We start from the raw sequence: 13,375 nt of genomic DNA on the forward strand, positions 1-13,375 counted from the left end.
TTTCATGCTGCTAATAAAGACATACCTGAGACTGGGAAATTTACAAAAGAAAGAAGTTTAATTGGACTTACAGTTCCATGTGGCTGGGGAAGCCTCATAATCATGGCAGAAGGCAAGGAGGAGCAAGTCATGTCTTACATGGATGGCAGCAGGCAAAGAGAGAAAGCTTGTGCAGGGGAACTCCTTTTTTTAAAACTGTCAGATCTTGCAAGACTTATTCACCAATTGCCCCTCTGATCCAGTTACTTCCCACCAGGTCCCTCAAAGATATTTGGGTGGAGACACAGCCAAACCATATCAAACACCTGCTGTTCACTCAGTACTGCCCTAGGCTCTGAGTGGACATTGGTGAGCAAGATCTTTGTCACTGACCTCATGAAACTTATAGCCCAGCAGGTAGACTGACATTGAACTGTTAATTGCAGGTATGTTATATATTTTCATAAACCATGTTGTGCCAACTGCCATGATACCATGTCTATTTTTAAAAATAATTGAAGTTTAGAAAATTGCTGGATGCAGCAGTCTTTCCTTAGATGAGTATAATTACTGGTATTACAATTAAACTTTATCTATTTTTATTTAAGAAAAGAAAAGAAAGAGAACAAAAAATTAATAAAGAAATGGAGGAAAAAGCAGCAAAGGAACTGGAGAAAGAATACTTGCAAGAAAAAGCAAAAGAAAAATATCAAGAATGGTTAAAGAAAAAAAATGCTGAAGAATGTGAGAGGAAGAAGAAAGAAAAGGTATTTTTATTAAAGTGACCAGTTAGAATACCTAACTTTGGTGTTCATATATGTCAACTATATCTTAGAAAAAGTATCTAATAGAAAATTGGCACTATATTAGCATAAAATAAACACATGAAGCTATCCTGTTATGCTGTATTTAAACCTCAAAAATGAATATGCATTTGTAGTTTTCTTAAGCTGAGAAATAGAAAGCCTGTTGATATTTTTTCAGTCAGGTTTAAAACTTGCTGCTGTTATTCCTTTTAAATATTTTTCAATGCATTTTATGGGAAGTCTTACTACCATTTTATAAATTACTATTCTTTGAAAACAGCAAATACTTTTTTCTTTGTGGGTTTGATGTCTTATTGTTTTTCAGAGCTGGACACCTTAGTGTATGTCCCTGATCATGTTCAATATTCTACTCATATTATAAAAATATGATTCAGTATTATGACCAGTAAGCCATTGGGGTAGGAAGCTACTGGAGAAAAAAAGAAGTAGTAGAATTTGAATGGAATGTATAGTTACAGAATATCCCTGGAAATATTTTGGTCTTGTCATTTTAAGGAAAAAGAAAAACAACAGCAAGCTGAAATACAGGAGAAAAAGGAAATAGCAGAAAAAAAGTTTCAGGAATGGTTGGAAAATGCGAAACATAAACCTCGTCCAGCTGCAAAGAGCTATGGTTATGCCAATGGAAAACTTACAGGTTGGTTTTTATGTTGTGTGGCTTACATAAATATGGTTTGCAGAAGCAAATATTATACTCCTTTTGACAGAAATAGAAATGTGTAAAAATTATTTTTCTTTCAAATTACTATTTTCCAGAAGATTATATTATAAACATACCATGTTCCTATGGAGATGCCACAAATGTACTGTCATTCTCCACATTTGCATTTCTTAAAAGCAGTAGTTACAAAACTGCAAACTTATGCTTTAAAGTAATGATTTGTAACATTAAGAAATGAATAGTGTTCTCTTACATTTTTTCATTGATAAAGCCTTAATCAGGATATATTTTAAGGGGTAGTTTTGCCTCCTCTCCTTCTAACCCTCTCTAAAGCAGAGCTTCCCGTGTCCTTGGCACATTCTTTGTGTGAGGTAGAATACTAGACAGCACATGAACCAGACACAAAACCGATTGGCCTTTAGTCTTGGTCTGATTATAAAGGGCAGTGCATGTTTTTCTTTGTGCTTCATGTTGGAAGCTCATACCTTGCTGACAGCTGCCTTCACTTGTTTAAGTGATTTATTATTAAAATACTCCCATTCTGTTTTGTTCACACAATAGAACATATTCCAGACTTTGTTTTGACCATCTTGGTGAAGTGAGTGTTGACATATCTATGCAAAGTGGGTTGCCAGTGTCTGAAAGACACATTCCTGCTGTCAGGATTAGGCCTCTCTCATATGTCAAGAAGGTCATCTGTTTTAGCTACTGAGCATGTCCCGCTCCTTCTTTTTGTTTCTTGCTTGAAAAAAAGAGTAATAAGCAGTGGCTTTAACCCAGTAATTGGGTAGTAAAGTTAAAAGTTTAGGTGGGAATACTAAACATATTGCGTAGAAGTTAATTACTAAAATAATGGATTGTTTTATTAATGTTTTGCATTTTTAATGAGTTTAATTCTAACAAGCAGCATATTTGTCTGCAAACGCTGTACTTAAGTTTCTTTATTCTTTATGCTCATATCATTTTTATGAATTATGAAATAAAGGAATTTTTGTGCCAGTAGTGACTGAAGGATTTGGAGATGATTTGTAAAATGTTCTTCCTTCAAATGTGTTTATTAGATGTCAGACATCACAATACTTTAAACACTTCCTATACATTAGCAAAAGAATGCTCCGTAACTCATAATCACAATTACAGTGATATTGTGAAATCTTATTGACACTGATTCAGAATTTCTGTGATTCTAAACAAGAATCTTGATTTACTATAACTTCATATGAAAAATAAATGTTTTTCTGTAAACTTCAGTATCTGACAAGTGGAAGCTAGTACACAATCCAGTAGTTTCCCAGACTGAGTTTAGAAAATGAAAGTTTTATTCAATTTAAGGATCGTAAAATTAATTTCTTAGTAAAAATTTTACAGGAGTTTGATTTACATAGGTTTTAACACTAATGTTATTTGGATTCTTAGAATTATCATTTATGCTTTAATTTTAACTGTGAATATTTACTGTATTTGGAAAGTGTTACTTCTTTGAAAATATCAAGGAGTTTAAGTTTCAAATAAGTCACATTCGCTTATTAGTGATAATTTGTCCATTTGACATTTTAACATTTTTCTAGAAGTTTTAAGTGGCTTCTTTGATGTCAAGAAAGTTTTTCCTTGTTTTGATCTGATTTTTCAATAATTTTAGGTTTTTACAGTGGAAATTCCTATCCAGAACCAGCCTTTTGTAATCCAATTCCATGGAAACCAATTCATATGCCACCTCCCAAAGAAACTAAGGTTCTATCAGGAAGGAAGAGTAAAAGACCTGTGGTAAGTCAGCCACACAAATCATCATCTCTGGTAATTCATAAAGCCAGAAGCAATCTTTGCCTTGGAACTCTGTGCAGAATCCAAAGATAGCATATGTGGAAAATAACATGCTTTTATCTGGAGGTATTTAATTTAAAAATCAGAAATTGTTTTTTACTGCTCAGTCAATAACTCAACACTTAATGTGATTATTGACAAATAGCAATTTTTGCATTTGTATATGGAGTCCTTAGAGTTAAGGAAGATATTTTCTGGATTTTGGTTTTTATAAACTTTTCAAGGTTGATCTTGGCATGTTGTTTTGTAGAATAAGTGGCTGAATATGTAAGAATTGTGTTTGTATTTAGCTTGCATTAAAAGTACACTGTAATACCAATAAAACTAACAATTTTTCTTGTATTGTTTTATATTGTTACTAGTTTACATTTATAAACATAAGATTAATTTGTTCAAAACAAGCACCTCTAAACTGCATGCTTGAGTAACCCTTAGAAGAATGTAAAGCAAAAAAAAGGAAATAGAAAAAACGTTTAAGGGATGGTGGGTTATAATTTAAGTGGGTTAGCACCCTAGATAAATCAAAAACAGTCTTTGCTCATGGGTTTTGGCATATTTTTCCCTGTGTAGATATTTTAGTTTTATTTATATTACATTAATTATTTATTTTGAGACAGGGCCTCCCTCTGGCTCTGTTGCCCAGGCTGGAGTGTAGTGGCATGATCATAGCTTACTGTAACCTTGAACTTGTGGGCTCAAATGATCCTCTTACCTCAGCCTCCTGAGTAGCTGGAATCACAGGAGCATGCCACCATGCACAGCTAATTTTTTTTTTTTTTTTGGCAGAGATAGGGTCTTCCTATGTTACCTAGCCTGGGATATTCTTAAATTAACTAACTGAAGGCATGTTTTGTTACAAATAAATCAGAGTTGGGGTTTCCAAAGGAAATTTTTTTTTTTTGAGATGGAGTCTCGCTCTGTTGCACAGGCTGTGTAGTGGCGCAATCTTGGCTCACTGCAATCTCTGCCTCTCAGGTTCAAGCGATTCTCCTGTCCCAGCCTCCTGAGTAGCTGGGACTACAGGCGCACGCCACCATGCCCAGCCAATTTTTGCATTTTTAGTAGAGACGGGTTTTCGCCACGTTGGCCAGGATGGTCTCGATCTCTTGACCTTGTGATCTGTCCACCTCGGTCTCCCAAAGTGCTGGGATTACAGGCGTGAGCCACTGTGCCGGCCTCCAAAGGAAAATTTTAAAACATTGTTTTATACGCTGGCTGGGCGTGGTGGTTCATGCCTGTACTCTCAACTCTTAGGGAGGCAGGGGCAGGAGCATAGCTTGAGCCTGCCTGAGCCATATAGTGAGACCCCATTCTCCACAAAAAGGAAAAAACAAAAGACAAAGCCATTGTTTTGTACTCTGATCTTAGATTAACATGTAGTAATCTTGAGATGCTGATATTTTGCCACAGTGTAAAAATACGTAAACATTAATTATAATTAGGTTGCTAGTTTCAAAATTAGGATTATTGCATTATTTTTTAATATTAAAAATGTTACATGTTAAGTGATATTTTTCTGAGGTAGAAATCACAGATCTTATTAATAAATACATTTTAAGGACAGTGGTTCAACCGGGAGGCAGAGGTTGCAGAGAGCCGAGATCGCACCACTGCACTGCAGCCTGGGCGACAGAGCGAGACTCCGTCTCAAAAAAAACAAATAAATAAAATAAAATAAAAGAATAGTGGTTCAAATGATTACCAAAACAATGCCTAGCATTTTTTATTAAATTTAAAAGTCTTTTATCTTTTCTAGAGGATGATCAAGAAATGAAAATTTATTGTGCAGTATAAGAATCAATCAATTCATTTAAAAGTGACTTCTATTTAGAATATATTCCATGTTTCTGCCAGATGAGTCATCTGCCAGGTTTCTGGTGATCTGCAGTGGTGTTGATCAATGCAAGAAAACAGCAATACACTCTTTGAAGGGTATTCATGTCATCAGAAGTCTAGGAAGATTTACTTCTAAGCAGAGAACAGTTTATTAGGAATCAGTAGGGTTCACTGGGTCCAAATGTTGCTGAGATTTAGAGGCATGAGCATACTTCTCAGAACCTGTCAGATACAGTGAAACTTCCAGACGATCATTCTACTTCAGCAAATTCACCTGTATAGAGAGAACATAGAGTTTGCCTGGGTAGCAATAATCTTGTTTATAAGAAACATATATAGTATACATATTCCTGAATTTGTGAGGGTTTTAGATACAGTTGTTACATCTTACAAACCAATTCTACAGAGTAGATTAACTTTCAGCTGTAACTATAATCCTAATAAGTCTTTACAGTCATTCAGTCATTAATCATTCATATGTATACTGACTTCACTAGTTTGAATTTTATTCTAATCATAATAGGAAGTGTCTGGAAGATTTTAAGCGGGCAATTGATAAGGTCTGGTTTATCCTTTGAGATTACTATGGCTGCTCTGAGGAAGTTGGCCTGTTGGGGGCAAAGCATGGCAGCAATGAGACCCATTGGGATGACTTTGCAGTATCTGGCAGAGAAGTCATGATAGCTTGGATTAAAATGGCAGCAGTGACATGGTAAGAAGTAGAAATAAATTTGGGATTTATTTTGGAGGTGGAACAAACAGGACCACTAACATTTGGATGTCAGATTGAGAGAAGGAGGAAAAATCAGATATGCCTAGTTTTTTGGCCTGATAACTAGGTGAATGATGATACTATACCAGAAATATGAAGATTGAGAAGAGCAGGTGTATGGGCCGAGATGGGGAGAAGGAAGTCTTTAAGAATTCTGTCCTAGATTTGTTAGGTTTGTGATACCAACTTAATAACCTGGTAGAGATGGTTAAATATATGATGCTCTGGGGAGAGCCATGATAGGAAATACAAATTTGAACAACATCAGCACATACATGGTATTTAAAAGCTTGGGACTTGATCAGGCTACCTCGGAAGAGTTTAGATAGTAAAAAGGGAAGGCTGAGTAATCCAATATTTAGAGATTAAGCAGCCAGCAAGGATCCTGAAAATATGCAGCCAGTGAAGTAGAAGGAAACCCAAGAGAGTAGGATGTCACAGAATCCATGAGTAGAAGTGAGGTGTGGACTCTGTCCAGTGCTGCTTGAGAGAGAGGAGCCTTCATTGTTGGATTTCATAAGATGAAGGAGGGTCATTGTTGACTACAATGGCAAGCATGTCTTGAACAATTTCTATATGACTGATATTCTTGTGCTTTTATAGTTGCTATTTTAATCCTCACAACAGCCCTATGAGATAGTTACTTAATTATCCTCATTTTAAGTTGGGGAAACTGAGGCACAAAGAAGTTACATTGCTTTTATACCTAGTAAATCACAGAACATGGATTAGAACCCATGAGGTCAAAGCCCAAACTTAATAACTATATTTCCTCTCCTATATAATATATATGATAAGAAAAACAGGTATAAAACTACAATCGAATAGGCTGGAGAGATAATGGAAGGTGAGAAAGAGCCTATTAACTAAAGACATTCTGGAAACGTTTTATAGTGAAGAAGAGAAGAAAAGTGGGATAGGGGCCGGGCGCAGTGGCTCATGCCTGTAATCCCAGCACTTTGGGAGGCCGAGATGAGAGAATAATCTGAGGTCAGGAGTTTGAGACCAGCCTGGCCAACATGGCAAAACCCCGTCTCTACTAAAAATACAAAAATTAGCCAGGCGTGGTGGCAGGAGCCTGTAATCCCAGCTATTTGGGAGGTTGAGGCAGGAGAATTGCTTGACCCCAGGAGGCGGAGGTTGTAGTGAGCTGAGATCACACCACTGTACTCCAGCCTGGGCGACAGAGCAAAACTCTGTCTCAAAAAAAAAAAAAAGTGGGATAGAAGCTGGAAGAGAACATAGGGTCAAGGACATTTTCTGTTTTGCTTAGGCTGGGTGATACTAAATATGCTTCTCTGAGGCTGGTAATGATCCAACTGAAAGGGGACCTGAAGACTTAGGAGAGATTAGGGGTGATTTTAGGAATGCAGTTCTTAAATAGCAAAAATGCTGGTTTATATAGAAGCAAGGAAATTTCTTCTATTCACAGGGAGAACAAATTGTACATATAGGTTCTGATGTGGCTGGATTGATAGTATTGGTGGCAGGAAGACAAGATAGGCAGTTCTTGTCAAATCACTTCTTGTTTCTCAGTAAAGTGTGAAGGGAAGGCAAGGTCATCAGCAGAGGGATAGAATAGGATGTTCCAAGTTTGAGGAAAAGGAAAAGGTAATAGAAAAGTAAGCATTTTGGAGAAAGAAAAATTTGCCAGAGAGATTAGTGAGACTGATGGGCAATGTTGTTTGCCATTTGATATTTTGGGGCATAGAGACCAATTAGTGAAGTTCTGTCATGTTTCTCTTTATTTCTGGAGAAAATTTAGCTAGTTAGATGTAGACCCATAATCACTTATAATTGGAGCTGGACAAGTGGGCAACTAGGATGGAGGGAAAAAGGAACAAAGCAGTTAAAGTGTTTTCAAGGGAGTGATTATAGTACTGAAACATATTACCTAACACAGGTGGTGAGGAAGGGGTCTTCGTAGATTTCCCGTGCTGTTTTGAGGTTGACTGGAGGGTGCTTGAGGGAAGCTAGAGAGATAGGGGCTTTTGGTCAGGATGTTGATGACAAGAACCAGAGTATGGCCATGGCAGTCAGTGGCCCAGATGGAACATAACAAAGTTGAAGAAATTAAGAATGTTAGAGGCCAGAGCCAGGTGCAGTGGCCTGCACTTACAGTCCCAGCTACTCAGGAGGCTGAGGCAGGAGGATCACTTGAGGCCAGGAGCTGGAGTTGCCATGCACCGTGAGTGCACCTATGAATAGCCACGGCACTCCACCCTGGCAATGCAGTGAGACCCTGCTCTAAAAAAACAACAAGTATGGAAGTAACTTTTTAATGTGGATATTGAAATTGCCAAGGTTGTAATAGAAGCTGTGGTAGAGAGGAAGATGGCAAGCTGGGTGCTAGAATTTCAGCAAACCAGGGTAACTGGCTAGCCAGATAACAGTCAAAAGGAACAGTATTGGCTAATATGGTCAGATGGAATAATCTTCAGAAGAGTGGGAAGTTTTGAAGGAGGAAGGAGATGAAGTGATTTGGAGGTGCCAATGGGGAACACGGTGGGTAGGGAAAACTTACCTTCCTACCTACCTACTCCAAGCCCCTGGAGGTTGGAGGCTACAAACAGATAAAAAACTGTTCTCAGGAGTCCATTGCAGGCATGAAAAACGTTTAAAGCATGGCCGTAGCAAGATGGTTTTGAGGGACAGAGACCAAAGACAGAGCCATCAGTAATGACATTGTGGAACATTCCAGGAAGAGGTGATTGAGGATCCAACGAGGGTAGTAGGGTTGAAGAGAAGAAATGTGTGAAAGATCCATCAGAAGTGGAACTTATGCCAGATGTGGTGGCTCATGCCTATAATCCCAACACTTTGGGAGGCCGAGGTGGGAGGATCACTTGAGCCTAGGAGTTTAAGACCAGCCTGGACAACATAGGGAGACCCCATCTCTACAAAACATTAAAAAATTAGCTTGGCATGGAGGCTTGTGCCTATAGTTTCAGCTACTCAAGAGGCTGAGGTGGGGGGATTGTTTGAGCTCAGGAAGTCAAAGCTGCAGTGAACTGTGATCATGCCACTGTACTCCAATCTGGGTGACGAGTAGACCTTGTTTCAAAAAAAAAAAAGTAGAACTTAAAGGGCTGTTTTGGAACTAACGGGTGATGATAATATTAGCAGAGAAAGAGAATACAGAAAGGAATGACAGCTTTGGGGGTAAGAAACAGAGGGTTTTTTTTTTCCCTTCAAATTGTTTATCAAAGTAATATATACACATAGTTTAAAATGCAAATAGTACTAAATGTTGTTTGATGGAAAACAGGAGCATTTTGCTTTACTTCTCACTGCCTCACAGTCTTGCTCCCAAGAGGATATTTTATTGTATTATTTCTTTGATAATTTCCTCTCATAATATTCTCTGATCCCTTTTTTCAAGAATCCTGTTAGGCAATTACTGGTCTTCCTGAATTAATTCTCTAATAATTTAAAAGGAAATATTTTTCTCCTGTCTTACTTTTTTCCCCCTACCCTGGTGAGGGGGACCACTTTCTGTGAGATGTCCTTGATGTTATTTTCTAATTCTTGAATAATTTTTTTATGGCTACCTTATTTTAAATTCCAAACATTCTTTTCTGTTTATTCATTTTTCATAGTATCCTATACTTATTTTATGGATGCAATATCTTTTTTCATCTCTAAGGACATTAGTTGCAATTTTTTTTCTTAATTGGCTCTGTTTCTTCCAGATGCCTTTTTTTCTTCATTTTCTCTTTTTCTGAGATTTTATTAGAGGTTTTCCTCAAACGTTTGTTAATCCTTGTCTGACATTTATATTCGTTATATGAATTCCTGTCTGTTCCTATTTAAGAATAGGGCATTAAAAGGCTGAATAGAAGCTATGTGGGCATAGGTAGGGCTTGTTGATGGTGGATTTTTTTATTGTTGTGGGTAGACTTCCAAATACCTGGAAGTCTTTCCCCCTTAGGCTGTTCATGTTCTCAGAGAAGGATCTTCTAATCTTCCGGAGAGTTATAAGCCTAGCTGCCAGCATTCCTGAATAGGACCTGGGGATGTAGTTCTGTATATCACAGTTCATTTCTTGGTAAACTGTCACTTCCTATGTTTTCACTCTAGCTAGTTAGTGTATAAGCTTCATTCTCCTTAGTATCTAATGTTCCCCTATGCTGAGCCCTTCCAGGATTCTGCAGGCTGAATTTTTGTTGTTGTTGTTGTTGTATTTATTTCAGCATTTAGAAACCTTTCAACAGTAAAAGAGAAAAAGAAAAAAAAAAGTCACTCGGAAGAAACAGAGCCAATTAAGAAAGAAGAAAAAAATTGCAACTATCATTAATGTCCTTAAAGATGAGGAAAAACACTACATCCATACTGTCCTAATTCCAGTACTCTCCTAAGTCAGTTATTTCACCTCTGTCCTCTTTGCACCATCCCAAAATTTGTAGGAATCTGTGGCTAACCATTGTATTCTCTTCTGTTTGCCCTTGTGGATTTGTACATTTTTCTTAAAAGAAATTCCTTTGCCATCATCTTAGCAGAGATTGGAGTGGGAAAGGAGATAATTCTGTATGATTAATCTGCTATGTTTAATTGGACATCCTGAATTTAGTTATGAACGTATTGACATAAGGGGGTGTTAGAGATATAGGTTTGTTGCTCAGATGAGAAGTGTAGTTTTGGGAATATTTAGACCTTATTAGTTTAACATAATCATTGAAACTATGGAGATGAGTAGCATTTCTCAAGAAGAGTCTGAAGCATGACATTCTTTTATTCCTTCATTCCACCCATATTAAGTGCCTGCCATATTTGGCCCAGAAAAGATAGACTAGGATGGTATGTAGAGATTGAGTATAAAGGTAAGGCAGAAGGAAAGAAGCCATTGGAAGACCAGTGAAAATGGTGGGAGGTGCACAAGAGGAGAGTGTGCCACATTGAGAGAGGGGAGCTTTCAGGAAGGGGAAGTAGAAGGTCTTCTAGAATATCAAATGCTGCGCAAGGGGTCAGGTAGAATGAGCAAGGCATTCTAGTATATATTGAATTCCTAGCACTATGCTAGAATCTGGGGATTCTAGTGGTAAGCAAGACTGAACTAATCCTGAATCTGTTACCATTTATTTACATTCTAGCAGAGATTACAGTTAAAGCCATACTTACCTTAAAGCACAAGCTGTGAGGGCATATGAGGAGGTAGCTAACCTTTGTTGGAGTCAGGAAAAGCTTCTGGGAGAAAGTGATTAAGCTGAGACTCAGGCTTGAGGCACCTGAATAAACAAAACTTAGAATTTAATCATTTTGGAGGCTGGAGAGTAAGGAATGGACTTAGAACACTGGGGGTTCCCTATGTTACCTTTCTTTCTTTCAGATTCCAAGGATAGGTGATATGACAGCTTTTGAACATCAAAGGGACTTTCAGACGCTTGTATATATTGACACATTACTACAAAGTTACAAAGGAAATTTCTAAAATCCTGGTCATTTGTAAAGAAAATATTTAACATTCCATGGGAAAATATACTTTGAGGTTTGATGACAAAAATAGGCCATCTGTGGCCTCAGAGTAATACAGATGGGGCTTCTTATTTTGAAAATAAATTGCTAATGATCTAATTAGCAATTCAAAGCTTATTCTTTCATGGACTTGCTTATTATGATACCTAAGGCCTAGGTGAATCAAGAATACAGTAGTTATGTTACACTAACAAATTACACTGTGATTTAAATGTAATACCACAAACTATAAAAATCTTAGAAGAAAACCTCAGAAACACCATTCTGGACATCAACGTTGAGAAAGAATTTATGACTAAGTCCTCAAAAACAATTGCAACAAAAACAAAAATTGACAGATGGGACCTAATTAAACTAAAGAGCTTCTGCACAGCAAAAGAAACTATCAACAGAGTAAATAGACAACCTACAGAATGGGAGAAAATATTTGCAAACTGTGCATCCAACAAAGGTCTAATATCCAGAATCTGTAAGTAACTGAAACAATTGAACAAGCAAAAAAAAAAAAAAAAAAAAAAAAAAAATACACCATTAAAAAGTGAACAAAGGTCATGAACAGACACTTCTCAAAACAAGACATACAAGTGGCCAAGAAACATGAAAAATGCTCATCATGACGAATCATCAGAGAAATGCAAATCAAAACCACAATGAGATACCATTCTCACACCAGTCAGAATGGTTATTAATAAAAAGTCAAAAAACAACAGGTGTTGGTGAGGCTGTGGAGCAAAGGGAATGCTTATACACTGTTGTTGAGAATGTAAATTAGTTCAGCCATTGTGGAAAGCAGCTTGGAGATTTCCCAAAGAACTTAAAGCAAACTACCGTTTGAACCAGCAATCCCATTACCGGATATATACCCAAAAGAAAGCAAATTGTTCTACCAAAAAGACACATGCATGTGTATATGTTCATCACAGCACTATTCACAATAGCAAAGACATGGAATCAACCTAGGTGCCCATCAGCAGTGGATTGGATAAAGAAAATGTGGGGCCGGGCGCGGTGGCTCACGCTTGTAATCCCAACACTTTGGGAGGCCGAGGCGGGCGGATCACGAGGTCAGGAGATCGAGACCATGGTGAAACCCCGTCTCTACTAAAAATACAAAAAATTAGCCGGGCGTGGTGGCGGGCGCCTGTAGTCCCAGCTACTCGGAGAGGCTGAGGCAGGAGAATGTCGTGAACCTGGGAGGCGGAGCTTGCAGTGAGCCGAGATTGCGCCACTGCACTCCAGCCTGGGCGACAGAGCGAGACTCCGTCTCAAAAAAAAAAAAAAAAAAAAAAGAAAATGTGGTATATATACACCATGTAATACTACACTACCATAAAAATGAACAAAGTCACATCCTATGCAGCAACATGGATGAAGCTGGAGGCCATTATCTTAAGTGAATTAATACAGGAACAGAAAACCAAATACTGCATGTTCTCACTTATAAGTGGGAGCTAAACATTGGGTGCTCATGGACATAAAGATGGGAACAGTAGACACTGGGGATGACTAGAGGGGGAAAGGAGGGAGAGGGACAAGAGTTGAAAAATTAAATGTTGGTTACTATGCTCAGTACCTCGGTGCGGGGTGGGAGGTGGTCATTCATACCCCAAACCTCAGCATCATGCAATATACCTAGGTAGCAAACCTGCCCATGTACCCTGAGTCTAAAATAAAAGCTGAAAAGGAAAAAAAGAGTGTTTTCTCAAGCTCTAAAAAAAAAATAGTAATACACTTTATGATAAAAAACTAATTTTTCTTTCTTCAAAAAAATATAGTAAATGATATTCATGTATTTACTGTGGTCATTAATATCATAAATTAAATTCATATGTTGGCTTGAGGGAAAAAACAGTTACTTTACAGTGAATATTTACCTACTACTATTGATAATGGCAGTCTGCCTAAGAGAGCAAATTTTTCAGAAAGGGCAATCGTATTTTGAATTACCTTTTAAAATTGAGAAGGGAAAATATTTAATTATCTGTCATTTGGGAGAAAGCTATGCCT

The 13,375-nt window shown here is 37.5% G+C and overlaps 1 protein-coding gene across 2 annotated transcripts in view; it reads left to right on the forward strand.

Annotated features, from left to right (window-relative positions):
* CCDC34 (coiled-coil domain containing 34) overlaps positions 1–11,896 on the forward strand; it is a 33,117-nt gene extending 21,221 nt beyond the window's left edge. The window contains exons 3-6 of one of the 2 annotated variants that reach the window (XM_055282102.2): positions 588–746; positions 1,302–1,443; positions 3,107–3,231; positions 11,223–11,896. In XM_055282102.2, the coding sequence (XP_055138077.1) occupies positions 588–746; positions 1,302–1,443; positions 3,107–3,231; positions 11,223–11,324 (528 nt within the window). In that variant the 3' untranslated portion in view covers positions 11,325–11,896. Of the gene's footprint in view, positions 1–587; positions 747–1,301; positions 1,444–3,106; positions 3,631–11,222 lie in introns of those variants that run through there. The other variant, XM_055282101.2, reaches the window with a different exon arrangement.
* Positions 11,897–13,375: the final 1,479 nt, after the last annotated feature.

Source organism: Symphalangus syndactylus, chromosome 6, assembly GCF_028878055.3.
Source record: "Symphalangus syndactylus isolate Jambi chromosome 6, NHGRI_mSymSyn1-v2.1_pri, whole genome shotgun sequence".
In the NCBI taxonomy this organism is placed as follows: domain Eukaryota; kingdom Metazoa; phylum Chordata; class Mammalia; order Primates; family Hylobatidae; genus Symphalangus; species Symphalangus syndactylus.